The 19,785-nt window shown below is 46.2% G+C and overlaps 1 protein-coding gene and 1 pseudogene across 2 annotated transcripts in view; both read right to left on the bottom strand.

The window, feature by feature from the left end:
* Positions 1-3,934: 3,934 nt before the first annotated feature.
* On the bottom strand, positions 3,935-4,437 carry LOC116911411 (annotated as a pseudogene).
* Positions 4,438-12,801: 8,364 nt separating this feature from the next.
* Positions 12,802-19,785, bottom strand: part of Desi2 (desumoylating isopeptidase 2) — a 44,455-nt gene continuing 37,471 nt past the window's right edge. Inside the window, exons 4-5 of one of the 2 annotated variants that reach the window (XR_004389291.1) lie at positions 18,803-18,927; positions 12,802-14,515 (exon numbers count right to left, since the gene is read on the bottom strand). Coding sequence is in view for 1 of the 2 variants with exons in the window: in XM_032914710.1 (XP_032770601.1) it covers positions 14,282-14,515; positions 18,803-18,944 (376 nt within the window). In the remaining variant the exon portion in view is untranslated. Of the gene's footprint in view, positions 14,516-18,802; positions 18,945-19,785 lie in introns of both variants that reach the window. The other variant, XM_032914710.1, reaches the window with a different exon arrangement.

Below are 19,785 nucleotides of genomic sequence, written 5' to 3'. Positions count from 1 at the left end.
TTCACGTGCATCAGTGAGAATCATGTCATGGCAGATGGTTGTGAGCCACCATGTGGTTGCTGGGAATTGAACTCAGGACCTCTGGAAGAGCAGTCAGTGCTCTGAACTGATTTCTTTAGTCTGGGAGACCTAGCCTTTTGAGAGTGACTAGCTTCTTTAAGAGGGCAGACCCATGTTCTAACAGACATAATTGCCATCAGTGTAATGGATCTGGGTTGGATGTCATCGTGGAAGAGGCAAGCGATCAGGATCTCTTTGAACAGAGTGGAGCCACAGGGCTGGGAAATGAACGTACTCTGGAGGTCAGACAGTGGAGGCATTCTGCTGGGCTAGTCGGCAGAGCAAATCGCTTCTCTTAGGCATTATGGGCAGTTGTGGAGAAGAAAAGCTCTTGCGATCCACTGCCAGGACTTGGGGCTAGGAGGTGTGACAATTCACAGCACATCTGGGGTAGCAGCTGCAACAGAATTGCCACTTGGTTCAACTTATGGTAACCGGCTGTCTCCAGGATCCATCCATCTTCTGCGGGGCCAAAGAGGAGGCGGAGTTAAGAAGAGATATGGCAGCAACCACGGAACCTGCATTTTTCAAGTCTCTTCCTGTCACTAGTTTTTTTCAGTCCCCGAGAGAATTCCACACTGGTTTTAGCAGGACAGAGGCAGCTTGGCTCCCTTCCGGTCTTTTTCAACATAATACCTCCATGCCCTCCATAGATCAGGGAACCAACGAGGGAATCCTGCCAAGTCTTAAATATATTTGTCCCAATTACGTATTTCAGGACCGAGGAGACAGTCACCACAGGAGGAACTAGGGACACAGGGTATAAGGGAGGGCAGCCCCTTCTGAGACAGTACAGGACACACCCAATGCCAAATTCTCAACACAACGGAGATCTGTCACCTTAGATGGCCAAGTGAGGGCGGGGGTGAGACTGCAAGGCAGACAGCACACACAGTAGGAGCAAGCGAGCAATGGGGATGAACCCATCACCCCATACCCTTAAAATCCATTTCTATGCACATTCTCCTGAGCTCAGTTCTCCGGTGTGTAGTGCACCTCTACACAGGTCCCACTGTACCTCACTTCTAGAGGGCCTGCGTCTAATATAACCTTGAGTATAACCTTGAGTCTGGTTAGAGAGCTAGAGGCAAAGGTAGTTCTGCAGTGAAGGCCAAGAGGCACATTACTGCATCTGCACACAGTGCAGAATCGTGACCCCAGGCAATGGCAGAAGGTAATTCTGCAGCAGTAAGGGTAGGGCTGCCTTGCGTCTGTTCCTGAGAGTGAGGAGGGAAGTTACGTCCTCAGGTAAGAGAAAACCATCAAGGTTCAGTGTTCACTGAGCTCAGCCCTCTCCGGCTGCAGGACCCCATTCCTCCAGTGTCTTCTCTCCATGCAGACACTTTGAGCCCAGACTTAGCTGACACTGTAGGTAGCCAGCTGCAGGAGGAGGGCTTTGCAGCAGCGTTGGTTCAGGGCTGCAGGAGAGAAGGGTCTTTCTTAAGACACACTCAGAATGCTCACAGGCATGCTCGACCTTTGACATTGCCAGAGAAGTCACCTACCAAGTTCATGCTGGGAAATCAAATTAAAAAATCACACACACACACACACACACACACACACACACACACACACACACACACACACACACGATCACAGTGTTTTAAGTAAATTTATGATTGTATACTAGATTGTGTTTATAGCTATCATTTGGTGAATGAAGAAATAAATAAATAAAACAGATGTGATTGCCCTAGGTGCCATGGAGGAGGTTTATAGCAGAAACAAGGGAGAGCGCAGCCAGAGGCGGAGACATCCGGAAGAGTCCAGCGTGGACAACGTGACCCTGAGCCATGTGAGGAGAGGGGAGAGGGGCAGAGGGAAGGAAGAGGAGGAACCGGGTACCAAGAGGGCAAGAGATAAAAAGGGGCAGTGATCAAGATGCCTGGATTATACAGGGAAGAGCCTCTCGGAGAAGGGCAGTCCAGGTGTGTTGGGGAGGGGAGGGGTGTGCTGGCCATGCTCTGTAACAGGCAGGGACTGAGATGCTGGAGGTACCTGGTAACCAGGTCGGCTTTGAAATGTTAACCTCAGGCATCTGTTCCAGGGTTTGAGACTTAATATCTGTCCGTGTGATATCTGTGCCCGTTGGTCATGCCTTCGTCTAGAGTTGGGAAATTTGTCTAAACTCATTTCCTTCCTGTAGTGGTTTGAAAGAAAATGGCCCCTGTAGGCCCATAGTGGGTGCCACTATTAGGAGGTGTGGCCTTGTTAGGGGAGGTGAAGCCTTGTTGGAGGCAGTGTGTCACTGTGGAGGCTGGCTTTAGGGTCTCACACGCTCATGCTATGCCCAGTGTGGTACACAACCTCCTTCTGCCACCTGCAGATCCAGATGTGGAACTGCCAGCTTCTTCTCCATGTCTGCCTGTGTGCTGCCGTGCTTCCTGCCATGATGACAATGGACTTTAAACATCTGGAACTGTAAGCCAGCCCTAATTAAATTTTTTCTTTTTTAAGAGTTGCTTCGATCATGGTGTCTCTTCACAGCAATAAAACCTAAGAAACTTCCTTTGTTTCTTTATTCTTCTTATAGCAATCAGTCAACATCATTCTATTCCTTACTGTTCCAAAAGTTTATATGGAGTCACTAAATTCCTTGCCTCTCACAAATGGTGAGCAGGGAACAGCAAATGCGTTTTCTCTTGTAATCTCTTTAACTCTCTATACCAAGAGGGAGACTTGGGCAACGTTGGCTGTAGCTGTAGAATTAGAGAAGCTGCCAACCCTGTTAGAGAAAGTCACCCTTACATTCTTTCTAGAGTCACAGTGACACAGATGCTGCAAAGTGCTGTTCCCAGAGCAACACGGCCACATCTTCATCAGAGCACCCACCACTGGGCCTGCTGCTGACGGTCCTCCACAGAAGGAAGGAGTGGGGTCGCCAGACGCTCCCCTGAGACTCCAACCACTCCCAGATATTTGTATGCAGTTCTGACTTGCAAACCCTGCTTGCATGGTATCTAGGGAGGTGTCAGAGTATTTAGGTTGAGGAAGGTTAACAAAAAAAAACAAAACCCCCCAAAAAAAAACCCCCAAAAAACAAACAAAACAAACAAACAAACAAACAAACAAACACTCCATCCTTGCAGCTATAGGGAAACCACCGTACATACTGAAGACTTCCCAGTGTGGCTGCTTTGGGTTTCCCATGTTCCTGTCTTCTCTTCTGCTCTTGAGAGGGAAAGATTCCCAGCACCAGTCAAGAGTTAAATTGGAGCCGGCTGCTTGAGGGCCCAGCAGGTGCTTGTGTTGTGGGAATCTGAGTTCAATGCCTGGATCCCACCAGGTGGCAGGAAAGAACAGACCCCGGATGTCTTCTGACCCCTTTTCTGTAGGCCACAGAATGCCTACACACACACACACACACACACACACACACACACACACACGTAAACTTTTCAAGTTAATTAAACAAGGGAAGCAAGAACATACTCTTTAGTAAGAAGTATCTTGCAGCCATTGGACTTAGATTCCACCCCCCACCCCAACCCCACGCCCGCCTCTCTCTCTCTGTGCTAAAGCATCCCTCATGCCTGCTGCCTGCTTGAGGCTAGACACGTCCAGGAAAAGGGTGAGCTTTCCTCACAAGCCCATTTTACTCAGAATTCTAAAGTAGATGCCTGGACTGCACGACTGTATAGAAGGGTTCATGTTGTCCCGGAACTGAAAAACTTGCTCGGGGAAAAGGCAACGGTCTGCATGCTCCCCCATGAGGAAGTCCCGAAGCAGATTTGATCTGACCACCGCCATCCTGTTTTGGGGCCCTGAGCTGGCCCATCTGGAGTGACCACTGCCAACTAATCTTCTTCTGAGGCTTCTCTCTTTAGTTCTTTCTTTTCTTTTTCTTTTTTCTTTTTTTCTTTTTTAAGTCCTAGGATGTTTATTACAAAGGTAAACCCTGATCCTTGAGACTGGCTTATCGGTAGGATTTCTGGTACCGGGCACGGGCACCGGGACCACCAAAGTTTTTGGATTTGCAGCGACGGGGGTCAGCTACAAGCAGGGTCCAGTTGTACTGGATGAGGATATCTTTGATTTTCTTCTTGGAGGATTCATCCACATATTTTTGGTAATAAGCCACCAGGGCTTTTGAGATGGATTGCCGGATAGCATAAATTTGGGCCACATGACCACCACCGTTCACACGGACCCGGATATCCACACCAGCAAATCTCTCCTTGCCCAGAAGTAAAACAGGCTCCAGTAACTTGTACTGCGGCGTGCGCGGCTCGATCATCTCCAGCGGACGTCCATTCACCTTGAGCCCATTTCCTCGTTTGCAGTGGGCCACAGCTGTCCGAAGATTTGCACGGACTGCAGCGGACCCTTGGACGGCATAGCTACAAGTGTGAACACGAGCTCCTCACCGCGCGGCGCCGCCCTGGTTCTGTCTTTCTAATGCCCTATCTTGGGTAACCCACTGGCCAGTCCTTCTCAGAGCGAACTACCTGTACCCAAATCTGTATTAGGAAGGGTTCTGTGGTCATTTGTCTTATGTCAATTTGGGTCCCCAAAGTAGTTTATATGAGAATGTGTGTCTGAATGTAAGACATTGAGGGAACCCAGAATACTGGGGCAAGCATCAAAAAATGCTCCTTCACCAGGATCTATTTAAGTATTTAACTGGGTATTACCTCAGATGGCTCCCTGGAGAGTGCTGCCATAGCAGTCCACAAAAGAAGGTTAAGAAGTTGAAGTCTGAGGACAGGGACATGCAGGGGCTATTTTTTCTTGGTCTACTTTATTGGGTTCTTATACCTACCGCCCTTCCAACCTTTATCCCACCCCAATTCCTTCCAAGCCACCAACACTAGGTTGAAGAGAAAGAAGACTAGAGGGGAGAGGGAACATAGACCTCTTTGGACTACTTCCTGCTTACTGGGGGGTGTCAGGTTTCTAAGGGTGAGTCCACTCTCACTCTTCAGAATATCCAGCAATCCAGCAAACGCAGCAGCAGCAGCAGCAGCAGCAGCAGCAGCAGCAGCAGCAGCAGCAGCAGCAGCAGCAGCAGCAGCAGCAGCAGCAGCAGCAGCAGCAGCAGCAGGCGCTACCGCTGCCACAGGTGCTTCTCAGGGCTCTCCCATTTATATTCTTTCCAGAGTCCCCAGAAGTAAACCTTCTGCAGCTGGCAAAAGTCACGCCCCCTTGGAGCGTGGGACAATCGTAGCTAATGACTGTGGACAAACCGAAGCAGCCATATATCCCACACCTGGGATTAAAGCAGAAACATATTCATGTAACATAATGTGTTTTTCAAGAAACCAAGACTCCCACTACAGGGACACACGGCCTCCCCTCAGACCCGCGGAATTGGCTGCCCTTTGGAGTCGTGGCCACTTCGAGGGTGGGCCTTCACCTGTTAATCCTCTCTGGAAGGATGGTCACACACCCAGATTCTGTCTCCTAGGTGATTCCAAAACTGGTTAGATTGACAATCAATGGCAACCGTCACACGTAAGAAGCGCCTCCCAGTGCCTTGCAGTGGCCTCCTTGGCCCAAAGCTTGTGGCACTGTTTAGGCAGGTTCTGGCAAAGAGAGCCCAGCTCCCCGCAGGAGCTATATCTTGTTTATAAGAAAAGGAACTAACTTATCAATAATCAGAAACATATAAGTCAAGAGCAGGACCAGGTGTGTCTACACATAAATCAAAAATGGGAAGAAGTTTGTCTACACTCAGCTGACTTGGGTACGGTGTCACCTGACAAAGACACAAAATACAAGTTGTGGCCTGGCAAAGCCACATGAAATTTAATTACTACCTCTGGTGGCTTGGATTATGGTATGGACTCCAATGTGAAGTGCTTTTGACTTTTCCAGCCTCTTTGTGGAAGATCAGCAGTCAGTCCTTGATTGACCCACTGGAGAAACTTTCCACGCTTGTGCACGTCTTTGCACCATTGGTGCCACGTGCCAAGCACAGCACTGGAGCCATGCTTGCAAGTTATCACAGATGACACACGATGACACAGGTTTCTCTGGGGTTCTTTTTCCTGATTTTGAAAACATTCACTTGTGCGTGTGTGTGAGGCACATGTGTGCCACAGTTTGCACACGGAGGTCAGAGGATGAGAGAGTCAGAGTTTGGGTCAATCTGAAGCCAGTGGGAAAATTCCACCGCAAACTTCTGAGCACAGAAAAGCCCTCCCTTCCAGGAGGAGTAGAGCTAGTTTAGTGCGACTCTTCTTCCAGGGTCCTCATATAGGTCTCCAGCAGAAGGTGTGACCCAGGTTAATATGTGTACCACCATGACTGGATCTGGGACTTCTTTTGTCCCAGGCTGACCTTGACTCAAGAGATCTCCTTGCCTTAGTCTCCTGGGATTAAAGGCATGTACCTTCCTTGTGCCCAAACTTTTCATGGTCACTATGTATGCCTCAAGATCTCCATGCCAACCAAGATCCAGGTCAGAAACTTATCTTCTAACCTCCCAATCTAGATCATAGGTGAGCTCTCCAATTCTGGATTGTAGTTCAAACCAGATGTAGTCAAGGTGACAACCAGGACTAGCCATTATAGTCTCCCAGAAGATTATTGGCATAAGTACTATGCCCAGCTCAACTAGACTTTTTAAAAACTGCTTTTTCATTGTTGAGTGTTATCTTTCCCATTGGCTGAATGGGAGGGTCTGATTCCTTTAGTTATGAAAAATATATTTAAGGCAAGACTCTGAGAAATTTCATTATGTGATATTGTAAGAAAATAATTGGATCGTAGAGTTTTATGATTAGCAGATGGAGAGAGGGCTGAACAGGATTTTATTTAATAAAGGTGTAATAAAGACTCTATTGTTCTTTGACATCGATAAGTTTGAACACACACATTCCTAGCAGTTCCTAGAGAGATCCTCACAGCACATACACGCCTTACAGCATTCACAAAGTATTGCTTATCAGTGAGAAAGCTGCAACTGTTCAAATGTCTGCCAAAGGGAAAATGTATAAACAGAATCATGGTGTGCTTGTAGAATACAGTAGAATACAGTAGTGGAAAGATATAGAACTATACATATTAAATATGCATGAATTATAAAAATAGAGACTTTAAAAACCATGGTATATATATGAGTTAAATTTATACAAAGCTCAAAAATAGGCATATGCAGGTGATAAAACCATCAAGAAAAAGAAGACCAAAGGGACAATGTACACAAACTTCAGGATGTTGGTTCCTCTTCCGGTGGAAGGAAGAGTAGTAATGGGGGAGGGGCCTAGACATGTTCTCCAGGTCTGTTATCTGAGTGGTGGGTACAGGATGCTGTTCATTCCATCATCCTTTAAACGGTTCACATACATTATATACAGCCTTTCTCCACGCCCTTACTTTTCAAACAGTGCTGGGATGAACTCTGGGCTTTGCATACACTAGTCAAGGGCACTTGTTACCCTGGGAACTACACTTGAAGCCCTAAATTCTATTGTATCCATCACTCAAAATCAAAGTGATTTTCAAAATAGTGAATGGGACATGGAGTTGGAAAATTCTGATTGTGGAGATGGAGAGGATCCACTTTGTCATAGCAGGTCTCCAGGGAACATAATAGCTGCTGACAGGAGAGAGGGAATGCGCTGTTGAGGAACAGGGAATAATTGTTAGAGGTACAGTCTGGAGAGGTGAGGGAGGGGTTTGACAAAAGTAGCAAGCACCCCCTATGGTAGCACAGTGTCTCTGGATACAGACTGTAGATTAGGAGACCAGAGGCCAAGTGACATAACGTCTTTTACTGAGGCGTCAAGTGAGGGTCTCAACTGAGATATATGTGGGAAGCTGACTTCCAAGGGACCAAGAGTAGACCATGGTGCAGTGTGAGTGACCACTGCTTTGTGTACAGAAACAAAGTCAAGCTAACACATCCAGCATCAGCAGCCAGACTCTGATATAGTCTACATCCCAATCGGGTTAGCTTGCCAGAAAATTTTAATAAAGGGACATTGAAGTAAGTGGTGGAGGGACCAGAGGAGGAAATGACTTAGTTGCTGGCAATCAGATTTGGTTTGAGTGAGAGGAGAGATAGGTGGGTTGGAGAGGAGACATATTTAAGTACAAGATTTAATGGCTTTGGGATCCTGCAAAGGCCAATGATTCCTTATAGAGAAGTGGATTGGGGTAAACCTAAAGGTAATGGCCAGAAATGCTTGGAATGAAGATTCCAGAACTGGCCAGGCATGGTGATGTATGCCTTTAATCCCAGCACTTGGGAGGCAGAGCAGATGGATCTCTGAGTTCAAGGCAAGGCTCATCAACAAAGGGAGTTCCAGAACAGCTAAGGTTACACTGAGAAACCCTGTCTTGAAATAACAATTTTAGAAGTGGTCTAGAACATCCCTATAATAGGTCTCAGGTCTAAGACTGGGACAGTGGTGGATGTTATCGACTGGGGAATGATGGTGAAATGTGTGTGGATAGAATAACTATGGACATGACGATTGAGGAGTGGGAGGTGCTGGCAGCTAGGGGGCAAGGTGACAAGATGACAGAGGCAAATGACACTCGCCATCTGTGTGGATGTGGTCACTGGGAATGGGGACAGGAAACAGCTGTGGAGGAAGACAGTGAGCAGAAGAGTGTGAGGTAGCAGGTGGCACCTGGCAGGGCTGAAGTGGAGAAATGTCAGAAACAACAATGGAAATAGAGAACAGAGGTCCAGAGGGCTTCTCAGGACACCGGGTGTGGCTGAGAGGTACTTCTTGAAAAGAGTCACCCGGGCTAGGGAGATGGCTCAGTGGTTAAGAGCACTGGCTGCTCTTCCAGAGGTCCTGAGTTCAATTCCCAGCAACCACATGGTGGCTCACAACCATCTCTAATGGGATCTGGTGCCCTCTTCATTTACATAAAACAAATAAATCTTTAAAAAAAAGTGTCACCCACTAAAGCATTTTTGTCTGCCATGTTGGAAGTGTCAGAAGGGACAGTAATGGTGAACAGCTAACACACGAGGCTATGTGCAGGGTCCCTGGGGATGGCGGTCTGGGCAGTTTGGGTCTTCGCCATGGATGGTTGGTTGATGGACTTGTTCCTGACAGCTCAAGGTGGTTCTAGGACAGAACAGCCCGGCTTCAGCCTGGTGTTTAGAGGCATCTAGATAAGTCTCTGAAGTCCTTGAGTTCATGTTTTACTTTGTGGTTTCTCCTTGAATAGTTTGTAGGGTTGACTCAAACTCATTAAAAACTTGGGAAATCCTCCCTCCACCTCCACTGATTCTGAGGGGGACCAATGACTAAGCCCTTCAGTGGTTCACCTCTCCAGACTGTGGACAGGAACTTAACGCCAACACACACAGCATCAGCCTTTCCCACCATTCACTTTATCCAGGAAATCTGTGTGATCTTAGGCTAAATGACCTCTCCACTGTCTTTGTGAAGCACAGGACGTTGTGATAAATGAAATGTATTTAAGTGACCCACGACAGCCCCAGACACAGGGCAGAGGTAGAACAAAAGGACTTCCCTTTTTCATTGTCCTCAATATAAGGTAGTTTTTTTTTTTTCTTTTTTCTTTTTAAACATGTTGGAGGCCACACTCGGGTACTCCTGTGGTGTCTGTTTACAGATGCTGACAGAAGAGGAAGGCATGCATTTTGTACCTTTCCTGATGGCCAACTCTGGCAGCTTCTGCTCCCTTAGAGCATATTCCAGCTTTGCCATTGGAAAGTTCCAGCCCAGGTTTGAGGGTAAGTAGTCACCTAGACTGAGCTCCCCCAGGTACACCAAAATGCCTTAATTTTTTTTTTTTAATGAGTGTTTTGCCTGCATGTCTCTGTGTATAATATGAGGCCAGAAGAGGCCATCAGATCCCCCAGATCTGGAATTACAGGAACCTAGGTCCTCTGAAGAACAGCCAGTGTTCCTAACAGCCAGACCGCCACTCCAGCTCCAGCTGCCTTCCGTAATTTACACATGTGTATTCAGGACAGCCAAGCTGCCTTGAGGAGTCTGGCTTAGCAACCTGGGCAACCATACCTAAGCCCTCTGGCTCACATAGGGCCTAAAGGTAGCCTGAGATAGGTTGAGGGCTTCAGAAGCAATGTAGGCTGTCCTGACGATAAATCCCACTGCCTGCTTCTGAGTTTGGGAGATGAGAGAAAACAAGGCGACAATGTCTTCCTCCAATTGGAGGCCCTCTGTGGATCAGAGTGAGTGCTTCCCAGTGTGAAGGCCAGAGAAGGCTTGGAGATGGCAGCCCTAACTATTCCTTGCCTCAGAGCACGGGAGGGAGTCACTCCCAAGTGGGATTGTGAAATTCTTGCCAGCCAGGGCAGATCTTCAGAGCACATCGAGGCTTATCTGGTCTCTGAAAATAACCAAGCCAGTGAAGATTTCTTTAGTGTTCTGTTTTGTTTCAATATGAAGAAAAGCTGTTTGCTACTAAATTATCTCTTAGAGAGCATAAGAAGTTATTAATCATCCTTAGCGCAGACTCCCGAAGTCAGAGCAAGGCCTAAACATGGGCAAACAGGGACAATTAAAAAAAACTGTCTCCAGTATTACTGGCACTCTTTTTATAGGGAAGACCCTTAGGCTGTTTTTAGCAGATCTGAGTCCATTAGGAGATTGCTGTGGTAAGAGACCCACGGAGTGTCCCTGAGCTGAGAACAGCCTGGTTACAGTAGATCACTCTTATTTGGCAAAGAGTGGACAACCCTTGTTGGATCATTAAATTACTATTCATTTACTGGTTAACAATTTTAGGGAAAAACTTAAATTAGTGGAGGTAAATACTGAGCTAGGTACAAAGGGCCAATGGAGGTGAGAGGCAAAGTTTCAGGTTTGAGGTGCTAAACAGCAGAGGCTAACAGGAAGTACCACACAGCAGAGGCTAACAGGAAGTGCCACACAGCAGAGGCTAACAGGAAGTGCCACACAGCAGAGGCTAACAGGAAGTGAGCATCAGCACTGAGGCTCCCACTTAATGCTGAAAGGTGGGGACAGTCTTCCAGTCAGCACTCTGCCTCCATTCCCCAGAAATCTGGGCTGCCACTTGCTGCCTGTGCGCTCTCTGACGGCCAATGTGTTGGCCCAGGGACTGAGCCCAAGAGTCATTACTGTTTGAGTAAGGGAAGCTGTGGACACAAGGCGTGACAGAGGAGCCTGGCCCACTCCCGCAGAGCAGATGGAATTCTTGGATTGTACAAATAACCCCTTCCCAGCACAAATACAGAACAGTGGTGTCTCTTAGAGGTCACAAAGAACTATAAACATTTCTTATAAAAGTAGTTTTTAATAAATCGATGTATTCCAATGTTGTGACATGATAACCCAATGCTATATCAAGGTAGCAACAGGGAGGGAGGGTCCTGGTGTTTTAGAGACACTGTGAGTGACAGTGCACTTGCAGTCAACCTCACAGACATTCTCGTCAGGCCCATGAAGATTCGCTGACAGCCGTCCCACTTGTTGACAGTGGAGATGTGTGTGAACAGACCAAGCAGACAACGAAAGTCTAACAACCAAGCTATACTTTCAAACCATACTGGCCCGAATGGGATGGCCACTGCTGAAAAAACTAACTTTTAAAATTAGTCATTTAAGGAAAACAGCATACACCAAAGCTGCAGTGAAGACAATGGAGCCACAGGACGACACAATGGCTAGAGCTGAGCAGTGAACGTGTTTCTACCCGTCCTCTGATGGAAGAAGCCATGGGAAAGAGTCCTGCCGCTGTCTGCGGTGCCTGACCACGCACTCACGCACGCACACGCATGCACACGCACACGCACCAGGCTATCTGTCGATGGACTACGCCTGGGGTTCCCTGCTCTGTAAGATGCTGGTGATGGGTAGCTATACTATTGCTGTGAGTCAGAGCAAGAGTTGGCTGGAGGTCAGGCCTCGAGGACAATCACCGCCTTCCACAGCCCCGTAAGCCACAATCTAAAGCCAATGCCCCCAGTGAGGATTTAAAAGCCCAAGCGTATTTAAAACAAGCACCAGAACCCAGCTACCTGATCTTTCACTGCTATTACTGTTGGAACACCTACCAGGAGAAACAGTTCACTTGGTTGCAACTACAAAAGCTGTATCTGACTCCCGGGATCACATGTGAACTCATGACTGGGGTTCTGACTTCGGGGTTTTCTTAGGAGTTCATGCTGAGAACAAGATTGTTTCTTCTGAGGGCAAGACAAGCAAAGTTAATTAACCCATTCTTAATTTGCACTGTAGAGAAGGTTTCACTAAATGAGATTCCCTTCCTCTCAACCTCAGGTACACTAAAGTGCAAAGAATCGTGTGTCCTGACTCTCAGGTGACCTGCACACACACTGTTTATCTCCTACAAGACGTTTACACTACTTCAAACTGCAAATATCACAGTCAGGTGTGAGAGCAGCAAGTCACTCGTGTGTGTGCTGAGCTGCTGAACTGTGGGTGAGCAGAGAGATGTTCCTGGCTATTTACCGAGAAATGTCTAACATTTTTGTATCTCATAGAAACACCATGATCCACACGATTAATAAAACAAACAAACAGAAAACCCCAAGTCAACTCCTACTAAGCCGGGCTGAGGGCTTGGGCTTTGTAGTGAAACCTCTTGGGAGCATTGGTGTCTTGTCCTCAGTCTTCTTCTCAGACCTGAACTACGTCAACTCTTCATGAAGACCACAATCCCGCCTCGCTGCACGTTTCCTGAAACAAATGCTTCCCCTCCTCCCCCGGCCCCTGGCAGAGTAACGTGCAGCAGCTTTCCTCTCTGGAACAGAACAGTCAAACAGCACAAAGTGACTTCATTTTCCTCGGGCCAGTGTCAAAGAACCCAAGGTTTACTTTCCCTATAAAGAGAGTGTGCTTACGTTAATAAGTATCAATCAAAATCAGCTCGTGGCAAAGTTAAAGATGTCATTTACTCAAAGACATGGATCGTCCTCACACAGACTGTGGCTCCCACGCTGGCTGCGCATCTGAAGCTGCAGTCAGTACCTGGGATGTTCCCATGTTGCATCCACTTGCACAGGACACTCACTCTTAAGGCAGAACATTGATTGTGACGTAATGATTGGTTCTACATCCAAGGCTCACTGGGGGTTGGACTCTAACAGATGACTTCCTTGCTAAAGACTTATCTGTAGCACAACTTCCTCCTAAGGGTATGTTATGTAAGAGACGTACATTGAGAACATAAAAAGATGAATTTAAGACACAAAAATATGATTTTTAACAAGATATCAATGAAAATAGAATCTCTATTATGAGGTGCAACCACTCCCCCATGAACTAAAACTCCAACAAGCCATTTCTGATACGGTGTACACAAGTATTAAATGTTAGGTGTGTTTCAGATTCTAGTTTTCAATGTCCAGTATAAAAGGTAGTCTGTCTAGTTAAAAAGCAGTTTAATGTCAGTTTGGACTGCTGCTCAGGAAGCTAGGTTAGGATACTCCCACCCCACCAAAAATATCCTGTACAGGGAGGAGTTTAGAATGTACTAAAGTAAAAATGAGGCCCCTCTGTAAGACATGTGCAAACCACTCATCGGTTATAAGAGTGTCTTCCATGAACACATCTTCATTAAAGGGTCAGAGGCATCTAGCCGGCAGACATGACACCCCCCCTGCTGAGCAGGTGTGTTTGGGATGAATACCAGTTGCTCCATGGGCACCTTGGGGAATGTGCTGCTCGGAACAGGAAGGAGGTGTGGAGAGGAGCTGACCCGGGGCCTGAGGAGCCCTCTGGCCATGTGTTCTCCTTCACGAGAGGCCAGCTGGCACTCCTGTGTCTGGGTGCCAAATGGGACTCTAAGGGACAGCCTGTGAGCGGGTGACGAGACCTGCAGTCGTGAGAGCCTTCTCTAGTGCCCACTATTAGGCCATGGCTCTGCAGCTGTCAGGAAGTGTACAGAGATGGTCTGCCTCACGTCTGAAGAGGAGGATACTCTTCCTTCACGGTGGCAGAAGTCCATGCAAGATTTGTAAACAGTGGTACAAAATACTGTAAACGTAATTTAACAGAGCTCGTATAAAACAGAGGAAGTGAATCCAAATTTACAAGTGGGTTAAAAAGAAAAGAGAAGAGGGCAGCTTCGTATGAAGTTCTCCCTCCTGTGCCGAGTGATTTTTTTTTCTTTTTTGTTTTTGATTACAAATATAATCCTGAGCTGAAAAACTGGGATTTGGGGAAGAGCCATCTTTGCATACAAAATATCCAAAGGACATTTACTCTATTTTCTTTTTCTCTAGTGACACTCAACTGCCAGAGACGGTTCTGAAGGCAGACGGCAGAGATCATAATTATAGTTTAGTGTGACGCCCAGTTCTGGTTCCAGCTGCAGCACTTGCCATGGCAGTGGATGCGGCTGCATCCTCTGCTTCTTCCAGTTCATCCTGGAGTTCTTGGCTGACACTAGACTGCAGTGCTGCAGGAGTGAGCCACTCCTTTGGGAGGCAACTCTGTAGAAAGGGTATACAGGAGCTGAAGTAGGCCAGCCGGTTGATCCAGCGAGGAATCTCTTTCCCACAGAGAATCTATGGAGGAGAGAACTCTGTGTTAGGAAGAAGAGATCAATGCCAATGGTATGACTAAGGGGTGGATGGCTGTAGAGAAAATACACTGTGGACCAGCTTGTGCTGAGAAGCAGGGCCTTAACGCAGGAGCTGGACCCTTCCACAGCCCAGTCCTTCTTAAAGCGGTGTACTTTTTACATTTGTGAAGTCAAGCCAATTCCCATTGGCTTCTGTCTCCTTGAGCTACTGTGAAACATGTAAAATTACTTTTAAACAGTACAGAAGGAAGGAGGCTTGTTAGTACAAGCTATTAGAGTAGAGTAGCCTCGTGCTGTTAGAAGAGTCAGCCTTGGGTATCTCCCTATTGTTCTGTTTCTCAGTTCTTTTATACTGTCTTCCAGTTTCTACCACCCACGTCCCCTTCAGCTGCAGCCTATGCTTTCACCCATCACCCATCACCCATTTGTTTCTAGGAAGCTCAGCGGGTTCTAGAGGCCCTGAGGAACACAAGCCCCACGGTCCCTGGCAGCAGGGGGCCATGGTCAGCACAAGGCCAGGAGGCCTGGCTAGCCTTTGGCCTGAGGACTCTAGGGGTACAAGTAGGTGTCAGCTGGACTCCTTGGCTGTAACCTGCTGCGCTCCTCTGCTGGCTTTTTCTTCTTTACAGGTCCTTAGGGGAGTCTTGTCCCTCTTAGGTCAGAGAGTGAGAGGCAGGCCAATGACAATGTTTACTTTACCCTCTTACCCTCTTGGCTCTCACACATACAAAAAAATGGGCTTAACTGAATCCATGCTCCACTGCCACTTTGATAGTTTGTCTCTAGTCATACTAAAGATTATGATCATGTGATATGAAGCTAGTATTTTAAAATATTTGAAAATACTAGAGGTTTCAAAGTTTCTTACATCAAAGAGGTAGCTGACATTTACAAAGCTGGCAACTGTACAACACTTTCTTAAGATTCAGAAGTGTCTTTAGTTCTTCTTCTCTTCTAGCTAAGAGGAAAAGGGTGCCTTCACGTATGGCAGGCAGTATGTTCTGACCAGTTTTGATTGCCCAGCACCTATCACATTCCCTAAACTGGAGTGTAAGTTATCATTTGGGTGCTGAGGATTAAACTTTGGTTCACTTGGGAGAGTAGCTAGTGCTCTTAACTCCTAAGAGTTAAAAACTCTGGGTCAAAGCCCATTAGTAGGTTATTAGCATTGTAAACATATTTTTAAAAAATGAAGCAGACTATTAATAGTGCGGTAACTGTGGTACTTATCTTCTGTGCATTTGTAGACACAGGTCATAACACGTTTTTACCATGGCTATTCGTCAGGCAGTATTTAGTTTATACCGTATGACGCACAATGCTGTCACTTGGACCAACCACCAAACAGAAAAGCCTCTGGGCAGGTCTGTGAGGGATTATCCAGCAGGTTAGATCACTGAGGGGAGAAGACACCCTCACGTGGACAGCACCACCCATATGCTGGAGTCCCAGACACTGCACAAAAAGGAGAAAGGAGACTCTGCACCAGGGCTTATCACCCTCTGCTCCTGACTTCACGTGCAGTACAACTGTGGTCCAAGGGGCAGGCTGCATCCTCAGCTAGCAGCAGAACTGGTGATACGAGCCACATAAAACTGGTTCCTCAGGCATCAGATGTCTAACTACAGATCATGGAGTCTCATACTATGGTTTCAGAAAGCTGACGGGGGCAGGCAATGTATGGTGGGTGGGGTAGAGTTCCTGAGAGGCCAGCCTGGATGAAGTTGTGATGGTGAACCCTAGTTTGTTCTGGGTTCCCTTAGGAACGCTGCATGCATAAGGTGAAACTGGCACCAGAGAGAACACATGTGCGGAGGCAACAGAGCTGGGGAAGTGGACTCTCCAGCCCTTTAGGTCATGAATGGGTCCGACAGGAGTCCCTAACGCCAGAGATGGTGCTGTGGAATTAGGTGTTTTCCTTGGTCTTGGTCTGATCATTTCTTGTTACGCTCCATTTTAAACTAGAGTGTTTATTCTGAGCCACTCCACTGTATGCTGTAAGTGGGTAACTTGATTTTATGTGAGAAAAGCTCACAGTTTAGAGAGCAGAGTTATACTTTTAGCTGGTGTGGGAACAGCTCAAGACTATAGGGACTTCTGAAGTCAACTGAATAGATTTTGCATTATGAAATGTTGTGAGCGTCTCGGGACAAGGAGCTTGAATATCAATGCAACAAGGAGCAAACACATGAAAGTTAGTATTATCAACTTATGAGACTGAGGTAAGTAAATAGATAAACCTCTCTGAGGGACTGTTTAGATTAGGTCACTGGGACAAATGTGGGCAGCACAATCCATGCACTGGAGTCCAGGATATCAAAGTGAGCTAAGTGCCAGGGACCACTTCTCTCTCCTTTCTGACTGTGTATGCAATGTCATCAGAGGTCCCAGGAGGTTCCTGCTGCCACTCGTCCCCTATCACGAGGGACTTGCACGTGAACTAAACTATAAATCAAAATAAATTCTGTTTGTTTGTTTGATAGAGTCTCTCTACATAGTCCTGGCTGGCCTGGGACTATATATAGACCAGGCTGGCCTCAATCTCACAGATATCTGCCTGCCTCTGCCTTCTGAAGCCAGCAGTAAGAAATTAGTTGAATATTATACTGTCACAAGAGGACTGTTCAGCTGAGAAAAGAAATGAGAAACATTTCCGTATACTGCTGCTGAATGAACTCTAGGACATAAATGGCTTCCCTTATCTGATGTTGTAGTTTCAGTTCTGACTTGTCAACTTTGAGTCTAAAGAACGTTTTTAAGAGTGACTGCATCATGCTGGGCCTGATGGCATATGCCTTTAATCCCAACAGTTGGGAGGCAGAGGCAGAGACAGGTAGATCTCTGTGAGTTTAAAGCCACCTCCCTCTCACCCCAAAACCCTTTCTCTGTATAACTATGTGTATAGCATTATGATGTTTTGTTGTTAAATTTCATGGCAGGTATCTATGTGTAATGGTTTGAATGAGAACTGTTCTTATAGTCTTGGGACTTGAATACTCAGTCCTGTTGGTGGTAGTGTTAGCAAGGCTCAGGAGGTATGGCCTTGCTGGAGGAGGAACTATGCCACGAGGGGCGGGTTCAGAGCTTAACACCTCGCCCACTCCCAGTGTGCTTTTTCCCTGCTTGGAGCCTGTGGTTCAAGTTGTGAGCTTGTAGCACCCAGTTCCTGTCATCATGCCTGCTTCCTGCTGCCATGCCTCCTCACCGCAATGGACTCTTACTCTCTGGAACCACAAGCCAAGTGAACCCTACCTCCTAAGTTGCTTAGATCATGGCGTTTTATCACAGTAACAGAAAAGTAACTAAAACATCACGTATACAAAAAATACAATAAAAGCCAGGTATGATGACGAAGGCCTTTAATCTCAGGACTCAGGAGGCAGAGGCAGGTGGATCTCTGATTTCAAGGCCATACTGGTCTACAGAACAAGTTCCAGGACAACCAGGGCTACACAGAGAAACCCTGTCTTCAAAACCAAAACCAAAACCAAAAAAGGGAAAGAAAGAAAAGAGAAGGAAAAGGTTTCATCGTGTTAAGGTTTCAAAGTTCATGTACTAAGTGTGGTTAGCTTAGGGCACTACTGAAAGGCACAGCACTTAGAAGGGGGAAGGCCTAAGGTAGGTTGGGGGAGTAGCGACACCTTTGACAGGACAGGAGACAGCAGCTCCTTCCCCAGCTTTTCTCTTTCTTGGTGACTGGACTTCGTTCTGCGTAGTCGCCACAAAGAGAAACTGGTGCCAGAGGCCCCGAACAATGAATGGCACTCCACTATGAATGGAAATATGTCTTTTCCTTAGGTATCTGCCACGGGTATAGAATGCTAACATAGAATGCAATCAAATGAGTAAGAGGCAATTATTTGTAATCAATCTACCCACTACAAAAGAATGACCAAAATCGCCACTTCAACTCTGCTGACTCTAAAATTGCCAACTCTGGAACGATCAGCCACATTGGATAAAGAAATACAGTAATTTTATGCACTGAACAATTAGGGGAAAAAGACCAAGGTTGAATACAGTGATACAGAAAGTGTACCAGGAAAGCATTATGTGAAGAACTTTTAAGAATGAAATCGAGCTGGGTGGTGTGGTGCACACCTTTAATCCCAGCACTATGGAGGCAGGCACAGGCAGATCTCTGAGAGTTCAAGGCCAGCCTGGTCTACAGAGTGAATTCCAAGACAACCAGAACAACACAGAGAAACTGTCTTGAAAAACAAAACAAAACAGAACCCAAAACAGCCAAGCAGCTCAAGGCCCGCCTCACCTCTGACAGCGCGGAGGAGAAGTGATTGCAGTTCTTGTGCATCAGATGGTAGGCGTTGCCTTTGTACTCTTTCCCCAGCTCTTCCACAATCTTCTCTATGTCATCTTCCAGAAAGTCCGTACTCCCTAGAACAACGGCTTCTCTTAAAGAACAACAACAACAAAAAAAAACCCAAAATAAACAAAACAAAACAAAGTTGGGTGAGTTTTGCTCATATATTTTATTTATAATAAGCATAATTAAATGCATATTTACTTCAGGCATAGTGGAATAAATAATATAGGGCTGACATATTTAGACTAAAGGTAAGTGGGATACTTAAAATTTTCAATGATTTTAGTTTCTATTTTGCTTTATGAAACATATTATTAGAGAATCATATTCAAAGCTAAAAATATCCCAGCTAAATACTGGGGCTAACCATATTTTCATGAAAAAAGACCTTTGGTGTTAACTGTTCTTGTGCTACGCTGAGGCAAGTCCTAAGATCCTTCAAAACAGCAAATGTAAACACGCCAGTATATTTCCTGGAAAATGTAGCAGAAATTACTCAATAAAAGACAGAATTTTATATAAAAGCTAGTTGTAAAAAAAAAATCTAAAAATTATTAGAGCATCACTTTATCTGGCACAGTTTATGCCATTTTACCTGGCATTGTTATGTACAAATGTTTTAAGCCAGTGCTGAGGTACAAGGGCTATGTGCTCGGAAGTGTTGTAGCCCTATTCTGAGTTATCTGTTTTATTCTGGGAAAATCACTAGTACAGACCCAGAAGTTTCTTTGAAGTTTCCTGAAATGAAGACTCTAAGCAACCTTTTAGATTTAACAATTAAGGAATAAAAAGGATGACTAAGTGGGCTGGAGAGATGGCTCAGTGGTTAAGAACACTGACTGCTCTTCCAGAGGTCCAGAGTTCAATTCCCAGCAATCACATGGGTGGCTCACAACCATCTGTAATGGGATCTGATGCCCTCTTCTGGT

Source organism: Rattus rattus, chromosome 10 (genome assembly GCF_011064425.1).
Source record: "Rattus rattus isolate New Zealand chromosome 10, Rrattus_CSIRO_v1, whole genome shotgun sequence".
Lineage (NCBI taxonomy): Eukaryota > Metazoa > Chordata > Mammalia > Rodentia > Muridae > Rattus > Rattus rattus.
This window is presented reverse-complemented; position numbering and strand designations above follow the sequence as displayed.